At 37.4% G+C, this 15,532-nt stretch overlaps 1 protein-coding gene across 7 annotated transcripts in view; it reads right to left on the bottom strand.

Moving 5' to 3' along the window:
* ZFX (zinc finger protein X-linked) overlaps positions 1 to 15,532 on the bottom strand; it is a 221,199-nt gene that overhangs the window by 5,269 nt on the left and 200,398 nt on the right. For 4 of the 7 annotated variants that reach the window (XM_073357499.1, XM_073357489.1, XM_073357480.1 and 1 more), the window contains 5 exons: positions 12,959 to 13,018; positions 4,862 to 5,011; positions 4,509 to 4,649; positions 4,278 to 4,412; positions 550 to 690 (listed from right to left, as the gene is read on the bottom strand). In XM_073357499.1, the coding sequence (XP_073213600.1) occupies positions 550 to 690; positions 4,278 to 4,412; positions 4,509 to 4,649; positions 4,862 to 5,011; positions 12,959 to 13,018 (627 nt within the window). Of the gene's footprint in view, positions 1 to 549; positions 691 to 4,277; positions 4,413 to 4,508; positions 4,650 to 4,861; positions 5,012 to 10,676; positions 10,727 to 12,801; positions 12,825 to 12,958; positions 13,019 to 14,847; positions 14,867 to 15,532 lie in introns of those variants that run through there. The other 3 variants (XM_073357519.1, XM_073357527.1, XM_073357510.1) reach the window with 3 other exon arrangements.

Below are 15,532 nucleotides of genomic sequence, written 5' to 3'. Positions count from 1 at the left end.
CATGTATAGAATTTATACTTACTTTATAGATAAAGTAACTTATGATAATTTAACAAGTAACTAAAGAAGTTTGAGTAACTGCCATAACTAACTTTATTCAGTTTATTGTATATACAAAAAGGACAACCAGATTTTTAGAAAAGTACCATTTACAGCAATATTTTATTTGGCCAAGATCAGTTTTTGAAAAAGGTTGTATATGCTAGTCAATTCAAATTGGTTTAACAAGTTAAATGTATAAGAATTTAACTTTTTGCCACAAAATTGCTTTTGTTTTGCCTGAGAAGGATTCACTTCCATTTGAAGCTGTGAAGTTAAGTTTTCCTAACATTTTTATTTCAGAATTTTAAAAAGAAAATACAAGTTGGGTATGTAAGCTGAACATCTTGCCAACAAATCCAAGAAGCAAAGTAACCATATTCTCTCTACAGAATGTTGTGTCTTCAAGACCTCAGTGGCAATGCACATTTGTTTATGAGTATCAATATGTCTCTATCGAGGAACTTTTATAGCCCTATCACTAAATTACCTGAGCATCTAAGTACTCACCTGTTTGGTACTGCCTGGATTCAGGTCTCCTCCTTTTCTTTGGTTTTTGTTTAGCTAGTCTCCCAAGTCCAGTAGACTCATCTATGTGCAAGAGAGCACTTGCGGTGCCATTCCGGCTTTCAATCCCATCAGTATTATTACCTAATAAAATAGATTAAAATTATCTACCATAGTTACTCTAAAATTTATTTGGACTATAGAAAATATAATGATAAATGAAAAATAGACAAGAGAATATTTTAACTCGATAACTTATCTAAACTATGGTAATGTTGTTAAACCAAAAGGCCATTCAAATTAATTGATCCACAAGCACTCTTCTCAGTATACGACAAAATCTAGGACTAAAACAACTGTGTACTTAGTATAAACTGAATGGTGCAGGTACTGGATTTGTATGGGGAAGGATCCGGATTCAAATCCAATGTAGTTTACAGAAGAAAACAGAAGTCCATTTCACAAAGGTTTCTCTCTTTCTAATCTCAATATTGCATTTTAAGAAAAGATTTTCCCATACATTTCTGGTTAGTAATTCTGTACAAAGAATTTCTAATCTCAGGAAACATGTGCAAGTCACACGATTTATACCTGATATCCATTATTCCATTAGGGTTCAATCCTGTAAGACCTCTGTGTGTGAATGCTCATCCTGTTCAAGCCAACTGACTTGACCTGAAGAGAATGAAAGTTCCATATGCAGAGGATTCGCAGGATTGGACCCTTAATTTGGGAGTCATTGCTGAATGTGCCAGAGACTTTAATAAGAATTAGAACAACATGAATATACATAACTCACACTCTACACAAATCCGGAGATTTAACCTTGTACAAATTAATTTTAGTGAGCATGAACAGTGTGCTCAACACTGTATAAAAAAAAGAGGAGGATATCACCCATGCCCCAAGGAGCTTACATTCTAAATATACAAACAGTACATATAAACAGAATGACATATAACGCAACAGATAATGGATTTAACTACAAGTGAAATCATCAAGATTTGTTTTTTATTTAACAACACATCTTTTGTTGGTTAACATTGATAAGATTTTGTGGAATATGTAAGCTTTGAGAAGCGGTCTCACGAAGAGTGGTCTCTTTATGTTCCAGGAGAGTGAGGCAGTTCAAGATGGAAGAGGTAGCATATAAGAAGGCGTGAAGACAAGAATGGGAAGAGGACAAAGGAAGCAGCTAGATAAAAGTAAAGAGTTGAAGTGGGTGTTTAGGAATGAATGAGAGAAAAAAATGTAGGCAGCAACAGACTCATGCATAACCTGAGGGTTCTGAACTTCATGTATCAGCTGAGGAAAGCCAGAGAAAGGGCTGAAGAGTCTGTGTGGCAGGTGACAAATACTTTTGGAAGGGAGAACCAATTTCACATCTGACAATAAAACATAACTGAAGTATGTACACAAGAGTCCTTACAGATTATGACACGACAAAATTGGATCTAAATGTTCTCAAATACAGGAAACTGTTTTCCCTACTTTCTAGAATGGAGAGTAGTAGAGCCACTGGATTCTGCCACATTGTAGCAAAAAAATAATAAAATGTGATTATTTTTTAAACCTCCCCAGTAACATTATCTCCATCACGCTCTCCTCCTTTGAACCTGTCATTGACTTTGAGGTTTCTCATCTGACCTCCTCTAAGCCCCCTTCAACCTGCCCCAGTGACACCCGTGCCTTCCGCTCCCCTTTTCTCACCTCTCCCATCAGATCCCACATCCTGACAATACAAGCACACTACTGTTTCCCACGTCCTCAAAAATCTCCACTTTAGACGTCTCACCTCTCTTTCTGACTACTGTCCTCCCTTTTTTCCCTCATCTTTAAAACTCATTGAATATGCTGTCTACAACTGTTGACTTAAGTTCTTCAAACTCCATTCTGGATCCCCATTGAAACTGCACTCACTGAGGTCTCGCATGAATTCTTCAGGCCAAATCAAAGGTCTCAACTCTACCCACACTGATCTCTCAGCACTTTTTAACAAACATTCTCCTTCTTGACATATTTGTTCTCCTTGCCTTTTATGTCACCATCTTCTCCTGGTTCTCTTCATCTTTTCCAATCATTTCCTCAGCATTTCATTGCCCCCTTTCTCTGACACTACTGACATCATCACCATGTTCCATGTCACTTAGATCTGTAATCGAGATGTCATCTTTTATTCCACTCTCTCTCTAGCTCCACACATCCAAAATATGTTCAAATCTTGCTGCTTCTTCCTCAAAAACATTTTTAAGATCTAGAATTTTTTCTGTCTGAACAACTAATACTCTCACCCAAGCCCTAATCATCTCCTGTCTTTACTAATACAATCTCCTCCTTTTCTATCCTGGAAAATCCACTTCAGTCCACTCAAGTCCATCCACATAGGGGTTAAGATTCTGCCCATATTGCTCCTCCTCTTTTGAGTACATCCACTGGCATCCCTTTCCCATCAGAAATTCAATTTTCTTCTCATCTTTTAAGGCCCTTCAGTACGCTGCCCATCACCACACATCCATTCTTCTATCTTACTGTGTTATCCCTCACCTCATCTCTTCCATGTCGCTAATAATGCCAGCTTCGATTGTCATCTCTAAATTAATTTGTATAGTCATTACCCTGTTGTTCTTCAAATCCCTCCTCGACATTCACTTCAACTGTGAGAACTATATGAAACGTCCAATTAATAAAGGACAAGCAGGTATACAGAAGGGATTTTTTTTTTTAAATGACTCACACAGCTACTTAGCCATGTGTTCCTATCACCGTTGCCTTTATCCTTCATTTTTTAGTTTGTTACACCACTTGTAGCAATTTATTTAAAATTATATTGTAAACACTTTGGGGCAAGGACTGTCTCTTACTGTGTGTTTGGACAGCACCTAGCATACAGGGTCCCGATCTTGATGAGGTACCTGGGTGCTTCTATAACCTAAATACATAAATGATCTGCTCCAACAAGGAGAAAAGTCAGTTCAGATCTCAACTAGTGCCCATATACCAATAAGCAAGAACAACAATTCTGAAAAATTGGAGAGCAACTCTGAGTTCTACCCAAGAATTATTTAAATGGAAAGTACAGTGTTCGCTTCCTGCTTGCTTTTTAAAGGTATTTCATTTTCCAAGTACCAGACTATATATTTATGTACTCATCCAGGCACCCCAAAATAAAGTCACAAGTTAACACTGCTTCTCAGCTAAGATTTACATGAATCCTACATTCTCCTGGTTGTCACTTTTGACAAAAATATTCATCTCTCTATTTCCAAGCCAGCCTTTATTGTACACCAAAACTGTGAAGGCCAGAGGTACTCAAGATACAATTTTTCAGCTGGAAGCCTGTGTACTTCTTGCTGTACCTCCTTCTACATTATTTATATGAAGGAAATGCCTCTTAAAATGGAAACAGAGAGGCTTGCTTTAAAATTTTCATCTTCCTTTTCAGGAATCTGTTTAGAGATTTATGGGTGACAGCATTTTGGAACTGTACAACACACAATGCCGTGGAATCTCCTTCCTTAGACGTTTTTAAGGTTAGGCCTGACAAAGCCCTGGCTGGGGTGATTTAGTTGGGGATCGGTCCTCTTTGAGCAGGGGGTTGGACTAGATGACCTCCTGAGGTCCCTTCCAACCCTGATATTCTATGATTCTATGACATTCTGATTGTAAATGCTTTTTCAGATATTTTGCTACCACCAATTCCACTCTTGAAGAAGTGCTTGTACATGACTTACCATAAGCTGCTGCCCAAGCTATGGGCATAAAAGTTTTAATTTCAGTGTCATCAATTTGCTGTTCATGGGCCACTGCTGCATCTTCCTCCCCTACAATCACTTCCATGTAAACCTCATCAGCAATTTCTGCAACATCTAAGAGAAAAAGAAATTAAGAATAAACAGCATTAATAATAATTTCACATAACTGAAAATAAAAACCCTGTCCGCAAAAAAAGGCCACCTACTTACTTAAATCTTCATCTTCATGCTGAGAATCATTTACAGTCATGTAAACCATTTTTTCTCTTGGAATACGAACACTGTTTTGATCAAGTAGTCCCACTCCATGATCATTCTCAGATTCACTCTCCACAATGTCTACCGTGCCTCCTAATTAAGACGACCAGAATAAAAGTGTTTTTTTAAAGTACATTTCTATCAAATTACATTCTAAACTGAAAAATAATATAAAAAAAGTTTATATTCTTTAACATTTAGAATCCATGGCTCTTCACAAATGACTTGAGAAAAGCCATAGTCTCAGAGTATACAGGATTTCAGAAGCGAAGTTAGAATATTCTAAAATGACCATGCTGATTTACCTAAATCATCTTCTCCAGGATCAGCTTTGAAGATATATACTTTGATGACTTCTGGACAAATGCTGTCCACTTTACACGGATCACTTTCTGACTCCGCTTCCATGGTAATTTCAGCAGAACCTTCATGTTCTATCTTTCCAGTATCATCCACTACGAAGACAAATTATGTTATGATCACACAATCTATACAAACAGCTGCAAATGAGAGAGGATTCACTTTATCATTTCAGTTTGAAAATGGTTAAAAATGAAAATAAATTTACTGGTTTGACACTGTAGTGGAAGAAGCCACACAAAGAATTGCTTAAGATTCCTTCAAAAAAAAAAAAAAAAAAAAAGAGAGAGAGAGAGAGAGAGAGAGAGAAGCAAATCCAAGACGCAAGATTTTCATCATCTAGATAAGGTAAAAGTGATAATCTGCATCACCCTATTAGAAAAAATAGCAGCAGCATTCTTACGTAAGAACATAAGAATGGCCATACTTTGGGTCAGACCAAAGGTCCATCCAGCCCAGTATCCTGTCTACCGAGGAGTGGCCAATGCCAGGTGCCCCAGAGGGAGTAAACCTAACAGGTAATGATCAAGTGATCTCTCTCCTGCCATCCATCTCCACCCTCTGACAAACAGAGGCTAGGGACATCATTCCTTACCCATCCTGGCTCATAGCCATTAATGGACTTAACCTCCATGAATTTATCCAGTTCTCTTTTAAATCCTGTTATAGTCCTAGCCTTCACAACCTCCTCAGGCAAGGAGTTCCACAGGTTGACTGTGTGCTGTGTGAAGAACCACCTTTTATTTGTTTTAAATCTGCTGCCCATTAATTTAATTTGATGGCCCCTAGTTCTTATATTATGGGAACAAGTAAATAACTTTTCCTTATTCACTTTCTCCACACCACTCATGATTTTATATACCTCTATCATATCCCCTCTTGGTGTCCTCATTTCCAAGCTGAAAAGTCCTAGCCTCTTTAATCTCTCCTCATATGGGACCTGTTTGAAACCCCTAATCATTTTAGTTGCCCTTTTCTGAACCTTTTCTAATGCCAGTATATCTTTTTTGAGATGAGGGGACCACATCTGTATGCAGTATTCAGGATGTGGGCGTACCATGGATTTATATAAGGGCAATAAGATATACTCCATCTTATTCTCTATCCCTTTAACGATTCCTAACATCCTGTTTGCTTTTTTGACTGCCGCTGCACACCGAGTGGACGTCTTCAGAAAACTATCCACGATGACTCCAAGATCTTTCTCCTGATTAGTTGTAGCTAAATTAGCCCCCATCATATTGTATGCATAGTTGGGGTTATTTTTTCCAATGTGCATTACTTTACATTTATCCACATTAAATTTCATTTGCCATTTTGTTGCCCAATCACTTAGTTTTGTGAGATCTTTTTGAAGTTCTTCACAGTCTGCTTTGGTCTTAACTGTCTTGAGCAGTTTAGTATCATCTGCAAACTTTGCCACCTCACTGTTTACCCCTTTCTCCAGATCATTTATGAATAAGTTGAATAGGATTGGTCCTAGGATTGACCCTTGGGGAACACCATTAGTTACCCCCCTCCATTAGGAAAATTTACCATTTATTCCTACCCTTTGTTCCCTGTCTTTTAAACAGTTCTCAATCCATGAAAGGATCTTCCCTCTTATCCCATGACAACTTAATTTATGTAAGAGCCTTTGATGAGGGACCTTGTTAAAGGCTTTCTGGAAATCTAAGTATACTATGTCCACTGGATCCCCCTTGTCCATATGTCTGTTGACCCCTTCAAAGAACTCTAATAGATTAGTAAGACATGATTTCCCTTTACAGAAACCATGTTGACTTTTGCTCAACAATTTATGTGTCTGACAATTTTATTCTTTACTATTGTTTCAACTAATTTGCCCGGAACCGACGTTAGACCTACTGGTCTGTAATTGCCTGGATCACCTCTAGAGCCCTTTTTAAATATTGGCGTTACATTAGCTATCTTCCAGTCACTGGGTACAGAAGGAGATTTAAAGGACAGGTTACAAGCCATAGTTAATAGTTCCGCAATTTCACATTTGAGTTCTTTCAGAACTCTTGGGTGAATGCCATCTGGTCCCAGTGACTTGTTTTAAGTTTCTCAATTAATTCGAAAACCTCCTCTAGTGACACTTCAATTTGTGAAAATTCCTCAGATGTGTCACCTACAAAAGACTGCTCAGGTTTGGGAATCTCCCTAATATTCTCAGCCGTGAAGACTGAAGCAAAGAATTAATTTAGTTTCTCCACAATGACTTTATCATCTTTAACTGCTCCTTTTGTATCTCCATCGTCCAGGGGCCCCACTGGTTGTTTAGCAGGCTTCCTGCTTCTGATGTACTTAAAAAACATTCTGTTATTACTTTTTGAGTTCTTGCACTACTTGATGAAACAAGGGCAGCTCTTATGCCCTATTTCGACCCAAGCTAGCCAAAATATACTGGTGATGAAGGCAGTAAGAGATAGGAAACAGCCACAGTGACCACCACAAAACTGCTTCACAACTTCTCTAGGTTGCCCTTCCATGACCACTAACATAGAGAACCAGTACCACAATTTGGAGCAAAGAGAAGATGAATGTTATTTTGGGATATTTCCTGATGGTTGTCAAACTGCAGTAAGAAGAGGGGAAAAAACAGCATAGTAGTACGTATTCTACAGCCCAGGTTTCATACACTTCTTCAATTTTTAATGACCTTCTCCCCTCTACACATACATCCAACAAGCTATTAACTCCTTTCCCATCAAGGGCCATCCTTTAGTCCTCTCCCATAAGGCCACACATTACAGATGTCCCTTCAGTTGAGAACCTGGCCTACCTCCCTTCTAAGTCTGTTAATACTGCTCCTTTAGTTGGTTAGAAAGGGGGTTAACAACACAAAAACACTAGATCTGTCTTTTCCCACTGACCAAGAAGTAGTATTTTAAGCAATCCCAGACCGTGCTTGCTCATAAAAGAAGGGACCAAGTTCAGTTTCAAACTAATGAATTGCCACTCTAACACTGACAAATTCTGATTCAATCAATTCCTGTTAACTTTCCTACAGAAAGGAATTTAAATTGTATGTAGTATTACAGTCCTATATCCATTCCCCAGTATTATTTTGTATTCACTACACAACAATCTCTTAAAGGAAGACTGTGCCTGTTTCATGGCTGCTCCTCAACGGACTTCCTCCAAGCACCAAAATGAAAATATAGTTCTCACACACATACCCACATTCATGTGATAAATTTATTTTTCATGCAGATTTTAACTGGCTCACCTGCTCTCTGCCCACTAAGTCACTAGTACTGGTACACTTCTAACACTTGCAACCTCATAAGCAGCTTCAGAAATCTGACATTTTTTAAAAACACATATCATAACAAAATGTTTCTTTGCCCAAATGTGGACTTTTATCCAAAAATATTAATTTCCACAGGCTTACAAAGGCCACTATCTTACAACCCTACAGGGACTTCCCCTTTCCAACAGGATCCAACATTTTCTTCTAGCACTGGCAGAGTCCAAAGCATTGGACTTAAAATATATTACGTTATCTACAATAAATACTTTAAGTCTCTTTTTGAGGTTTTTATGTCTCCTTTAAAGTCATGTATAGTTTGGAATCATGGTAACAAAAGGCACAAAGCTAAGAGGAAAAGAAATGCAAAACAGTACCAATAAAATCTTTTAAAATGCTAAAAATTTTTCTAATAGCTTTCTGTAACATGTGGCATATACAGAGTACATGATGACATGGTATAAAAGTCTTATTGGCTCATCTGGAATGATCTTCATTAGTCAATCATGGTTTTACCACTCATGAACAATGCAGCCATCCTGAGCATCATGCTGACCTCCTTTGTAAAGTACTTTGAAATATACTGATGCAAAGCACTATACAAGACTAGGTATTATTATTATTATTATTATTATTATTATTGTGCAATTATGTCAACATAAAACCTTTATACCACATACAATCTATGTATTCTGTCTCTCATCTGTACTATACATATGTTTACATATGCATAAAATTTCTCAACAAGGAATGTAAATTAGTAGGTATCACTATTTGCAGAGAATATTATGCATTATATTACATTACAAAATGTTCTTTAATCTACTAGTCCCATCACTAGAACTGGCAGCAGGAATGCACCAAACACTATTTTTTCAAGTGAATGATGAATGAACACTGCACAATATATTGCTTCCAAAGTCCCAGAAAACCAAGGGTACTATCTGAAATGTCTTTAGGAACAAGATCCTAGATCAAGAGACAATGTCCTTGTTAACACAGCTGTAATGAAACTCAGAACCTTTTAAATGGAGAAAAAAGGTAAGACATTATGGTGATATGTTATTACAGATCACTTTGAAAATGCAACCTTACAGTAGATGTTCTCTGCTACCTGGATGCACTTTTATAAAAAATTCCTTGGAATATACATGAGACCCCCAACCATAAATAAAATTCTGGCATGGGGGGGAAATGTTTTGCTATCATTCCTCAAGTATACTTTTTGTTTTGTTCCTTCTGTTGGATTTAATTACTCCCTTCTGGATTGGCTATCAGCACTGTCCATCATGTCTATATTGTGCTCTCTCACCAATAGGGCTTGATACTGCACCACTGAAGTCAATAGGAAATTTGCCACTGACTTAAACGGATTTTAACAAGGAAAAAAATAAAGTTCTAGAGCCCAGAATACTATGTTAGGCAGGGATTGTTTTTGGTTTTTGTTTTAAAACAATAAACTTCTAATTGTAGAGTATGGTGGTTTTTTGTTTGTTTTTTAAATAATATTTGTAGTAGAGAAGGTTTCTGGCTTATGAATCAGAAACTCAGTTGCTTCTCCTCCAGACAATGGATAAGGTCTTCCTACGCTGGAGAGTAATCTTTGTGAAAGATGTAATTTTAAGGCAATTGGTGCATATTTCAATGTACAAAATTATAATTTGTTTGTTTCCTGACTCCCCTTTACATTATATAAAAGCCTCAGATATGATTCCTATTTAATGTAAGTATCCTTTAATAATCCTATTTAACAAACAGAACAAAAACATGTCAAACTTTTAAAATGCGAGTATGTGTAGAAATATAGGACCAAATTTTCCCCTTGGAGGAAAAATTCCCACGCATTTCTGGGAGAGTCCGCAGCATTAACATGCTAGCAGTGCTTGGCAGATTAGAGGAAAAGAGTAGAAAATATGATAGACAGTGCACTACGTTCAATAGGAGAAAAATGGGGAAGAAAGGATGAGAAAAGAGTAAAACAGAAGACAAGATCAGAGATAACAAGGAGAAAAGGAAATCAGAAGGTGAGATGGAAACAAGGGGGAAACAAAAATATATCCCAGCAGGAATAACACCATTTCCCTCTCCAATTGGCTCTAAGTATAAAGCATGTTTGCACTGAAATATAGTTTAGCTGCAGCTGCTGGCCATTGTCTGCAATCCACAGTGTACCTGGGTGGTTGATTAGCGATCAAGACATGTAGTGTGTCTGCCACACTGAAGCATCTATCTATACTGGTTTATTTGGGCTTTGGTATCGTCCTTGTAATTACTTATTTTAGGGTGCAGTCTAAAAACCTTATTTTGGTCACATAGTGAATTTTTTTTTAAATGAACACTTTCCATGCATTTTTCTGTATTTTTCCTTCTTCTCAATCTCAGTTAGAGAAAATGAGGTTTACAAACATCAACCTGGTCAATGTTTAAAATGTGAAGCCTCTTAGATGCTTGAATTTTTAATTCAAATACAGGACCTATCTATGGGTACTACCCCATACCTGTCTTACCCATGAATGCGCCAAACACAGGATGCTGCCATTTTCTTATATTCTCCCTCCTGGAAGTAAAAAAGGAAAATGTGTTCCTATCTGTTAATTTAATTTCTCAAAGAATGCACGCTCACCAGTTTTTACTAAAGGATTGTGGCCTTCCCAGTAGGTACACTGGGCCCTTGTTAAACTGATCGCAACCCATGTTACTGAAAAGAAGAGCCAGAACTACTTTACTCCACAGCTGTAAGACGTAACTTTTATAAATATTAACTAAAATCTGATAAACTTTATAAAAACTTAGTAAATGAACTGGCTATGTTTTGATTCCTCTATACCAGAATTTTACTTCTGGGTGGAGACTGCTTCTCCAAGAAAATAAATAAAAGCAAAACAAAACAGATACCCTAAGAAACTAGATACTTTTTCTAAAACAGAAGTTTCCAAACTATGATCCACAAGGCACTTGCTGGTGGTCTTCAGAGAGCTCACCGATCACATGACGCTGGCTCTTTTCTCGTTTCCAGTTGCTAAATTTACTTTAAAAAATGGCAAAAAATACACTTTCCTAAGGTTACTTTTCTTTGTATGCAATTGCTATAGTTGCTACAGTGATTTTATGTGATCACAAATGGAAGAGGAAGGTGGACTGCATAATTGTGCACAAACGTAGAAGTGGTCCATAAAATAATCTGTTAATGTAGTCCACAAAATGAAAAATCTTGAGAACCCCTGATCTAAAGCATATCTAGATAGTCTCCATATGGAAGAATAACAGTAAGACCAAGAGATAATAAAGGAATGACTAAGAGCAGTACAAGGAAAAACAAAATATAGCTTAACAGATTAATTCAATGTTATTAATATATAATTGTCTACTATACTACTACCGTAACATGGGTGGACAACGGAAGCGTTGTAAGGACTTGCTGAAGGACAACCTAAAAAAATTTAATATTGACATTGATACTTGGGAGACACTTGCCCAGGATTGTTTAAAATGGAGCGAAGTCCTACGTGATGGTCCCCTGCATTTTGAACTTGCTCGCTGACAAGCTGAAGAGGACAAGAGGCACAGGAGGAAGGAGAGACAGGTCTCCTGTCATGGTCAACAGCCTCCTGCTGAGCCTGAAAACATCTGTCCTCATTGTAATGGAACATGTGGTTCAAGGATTGGCCTTATTAGCCACCTGAGGACCCATAACTCCCATGGAAGATGATCATACTCAGTAACAAATGATCGCCCATCATCATCATACTACTACAGCATTTGCTTCCCATCAAACATTACATCTAAAATGAAAAATTCTTATATATGAACGAATTGCACTACAAACTATGTCAAAATGTGACCCTGGAAAGACCAAATGGTATAATCTTCTTACATTTCTCTATTCCAAAAAATATACAAATTGGGCACAATTCAGGTGCCATCCTTTTACATGTACATACTCATCAATAAATGCATCATCAATCCAGCCCCTGAATCCAAAAAAATTACTCCACATTTACATCAATTTCACTAAGATAAGAATCTGGCCCCAAGTCAGTCTGGAACAATAAGAACAACGTGAGTTCTGTCCTTACGTTGGCAAAAATTCTCATTATCACAGGTAACAGACAAAATACTTAGGATAAGTTGTTTGCCAACTAGAACAACTTGCTTAGTTTAGTATTTCCTTAATGCAAAAGGTGGTTGCATTCTTCCATAATGTTTATACTCAAGAAGGTTCCTATACAGGCTGTATTTCCCCAACTGACTTTCTGCTCAATCTGAACATTTACACTGTTTATTTGTATTTGAAAGGCCAGACTTTCTGTTCACTGAAAGTGGCAATTTTACTTCCTGATGTAGACTAGTATATCTTGTGCCCACTTTCTTTTCCACACAGAACACAGTTACGATGGTGTCCAACACAATGCCAGGCCATCCTGATATTTCTTTAATGGTGAGAGGACACTGCGAACTTCCTACAATCCCAAGAAACAGAACTCTATCATAGATACGTTTCCCAAGACTCAAGGCTGATATCTGTCATTAGTCGGTCTTGGTGGGCTCTGCAGCAAAGTAGCTCCAATTCCCATAATTTGGCTCCTGTCTACCCAGCACAGTAAAAACTAAGCTCTTGAATATAACTCTTACCAATGCATCCTAATGTCTTCCACTTTATGATCAACACACAGTGATCTCAAACATTCTTGGGCAGGACAGTTATGCACAGTACCATTATAATGGTTAGATAGGGTCTGACAGCAAATGTTACTTTTTTGACGGAAAAAACTATTATTATGTCTTGCACCTTTAAGAATCTCCTCAAGAGAAAATAGCTCTGTACTCCCAGGTTGTTGATGAAGACAGCCTGTAAAACAAAAACATTTTTTATATCTGCTACAAAACCATGATTCTTCACTACTGAAGTCATATGGATTATGGTTCTGTTGACTAGGTCCATTGCTCTTGACTTTATAAAAATATCATCCAAGGGGGTGGGGGAGAATGTGCCCCTTCTAAACCTAAGTAATTATACAATCACTGTTACCATCTTTGTGAATACCCTTGGTTCTGAAAAGGTCCTGTACTGAAAATGTTGGTTCTGGTACATGAATCAAATATTTCTTACTCTAGGCCTGATTAGGATGTGAACGTAATGTGCCTGCTATACCTGTTGACATCAGACAATTTCCTAGATTTGCGGAATACTGGACAAATACAAAGTTTCCTAGATTAACCTTCATCTCTTCAGATTTCCCATACTGATTATTTATATTTTACCATTCTTATTGTACAAAATATACTGAGAACATCCAGCACAACTTCTCTTCTGATGGAGCTGTTTCTATTGCCTCTGTTCAGCGACAAAAAGCTAATTGCATGTCTCCTGCTTTGACGAACTGAGTAAAATCCGGAATGTAGAAACCTTAATTTCAGTTGGATGTCCAGCTCTAAAGGTACTGTCCTCCATGATAAACTCCAACATCTTTCTGTCTATGGCCATTTTTTAACATTTTACTAAAATGCTACATTTCCATTTAGGAAGAAATGGCTTTCCAAATCATAATTTCGGTCTATGACTAGAGGAGTTGGATTGATGTGTGTCTGTCCATAATCTGTCCCCTTCTGGCCAAGATATCTCAAGAGTCCTCCTTAAATAACTTTTTCTGGCATGGATAAAAGGAAAAGTGTGGTTTATCAAAACTCTTGGAATCCTTTCCCAGGCTGCTTAACATCTGGCAGTGGTTTTCATTCTCTGCTTAGGGATCCAAAGGCAGAGCTGAGTTAGGTATAAATAGCCAGGACCCAGTTCAGAACAAACAACTGAGTTTCTGAGGGCAAAGACAGAGTATCTACACAAAAAGAGAGCATCGCTAGTGGTAAGAAGCATTATCTTGGAAGCAATATCCAAGGAAATCAAGGCAGTCTCATTTACATGTTAGATTCCATTTGTAATGGGAAAAGGATGATTCAAACAGTAGATAAATTTGCTGAAGGAAAGTCTCACAGAATGTAGATCACTAAGACAGGTACTATCAGAAAAGAAAATGCAGTTCAATCCATAAATGAGAAGAGAGGAAGAAGGAATAAGAAAAGCATGTGTGGAGCCATTCAATTGTCAGAGTAGCAGCCGTGTTAGTCTGTATCCACAGAAAGAAAAGGAGTACTTGTGGCACCTTAGAGACTAACAAATTTATTTGAGCATAAGCTTTCGTGAGCTACAGCTAAGTGAGCAAAGTGTAGCTCACGAAAGCTTATGCTCAAATAAATTTGTTAGTCTCTAAGGTGCCACAAGTACTCCTTTTCTTTATTCAATTGTTAGACACTCACTCAACCATTCTCACCTGAGCAACAGCTAAACCAATCTTGAAAAATGAGATGATGCTCAGATTAAGAAGAAGCCAGGTACAAAGAGTAGCCTATCCAGCAAAGGGAAAACAATGAAAGGGAACCAACCGACAGAAAGAAGGTGGCAAGTGATCTTACCTAGGAATTCCAATGAAGAATATGGGACAGGTAACTTGTGACCCATATAAAGTGAACAGAGTAATATTCTGCTTCTCAAGTGATGGGCAAAAGTATTCTGAGGAAAACAGGCAAATGTTCATGTATTGTAGTACACATGGAAACCGGCAGCATTTAGATACTATGATGCAGGTACCTTAGATTAAGTCAACCTCACAAAATTCTACTCACCCATTTGCCCAGGATGCGTAATTTAGATAAATATAAGTGAAAAAAGTTGTGATAGAATCAAGAATGATCTCTGGGACTTGGTGTGTGGGGGGGGAATTAAAGGTGAGATTGATGTTGGTGATCTTCTCTGAGAGCCATCTGGTACCAAGTGCAACTGAAGAATGGAGAAGATTGAGCCTGAAGACCAAGACAGACATATACTGTAGACGTAAAGAGGACGGTTTTGAATTTAAAGATCATTTGATTTTTTTTCTATAATGAAGTGACTATTTAGATTAGACAATCTCCACTTAAGAGGGATTACTAACCTCCTGACTTCAAAACCAGTAGAACTTGTTAGGCAGGCTTTAAATACAGTAGAAGGTAATGGAGGACACTTTCATTTAACTCAAATTCTAGAATGCACATTCAATTCAAAATATAAAGAAAAACAATAGATACGCTTTGCAACAAAGGGTGAATATAAAATATTAAATTTACTTAAGTACCTGAGCTAGAAGAGCCAAATATATTACAAAAATATTTAAAAACACACTGGCATTTAATAGCAATGAAAGTAAAGAATCAAGTCAGTGAAGGAACCACCCTGGATCTACTTCTCACCAAGTGGAAGTAACTGACTAAGAATAAAAAATCTTGGTTCTGTTAAACATGATGAGGTTATCTCATGTTTTCAGTCAATTAC

Source organism: Lepidochelys kempii, chromosome 1, assembly GCF_965140265.1.
Source record: "Lepidochelys kempii isolate rLepKem1 chromosome 1, rLepKem1.hap2, whole genome shotgun sequence".
Taxonomy (NCBI): Eukaryota; Metazoa; Chordata; order Testudines; family Cheloniidae; genus Lepidochelys; species Lepidochelys kempii.
The sequence above is the reverse complement of the archived record's forward strand: the minus strand, read 5'-3'. Positions and strand labels throughout refer to the sequence as shown.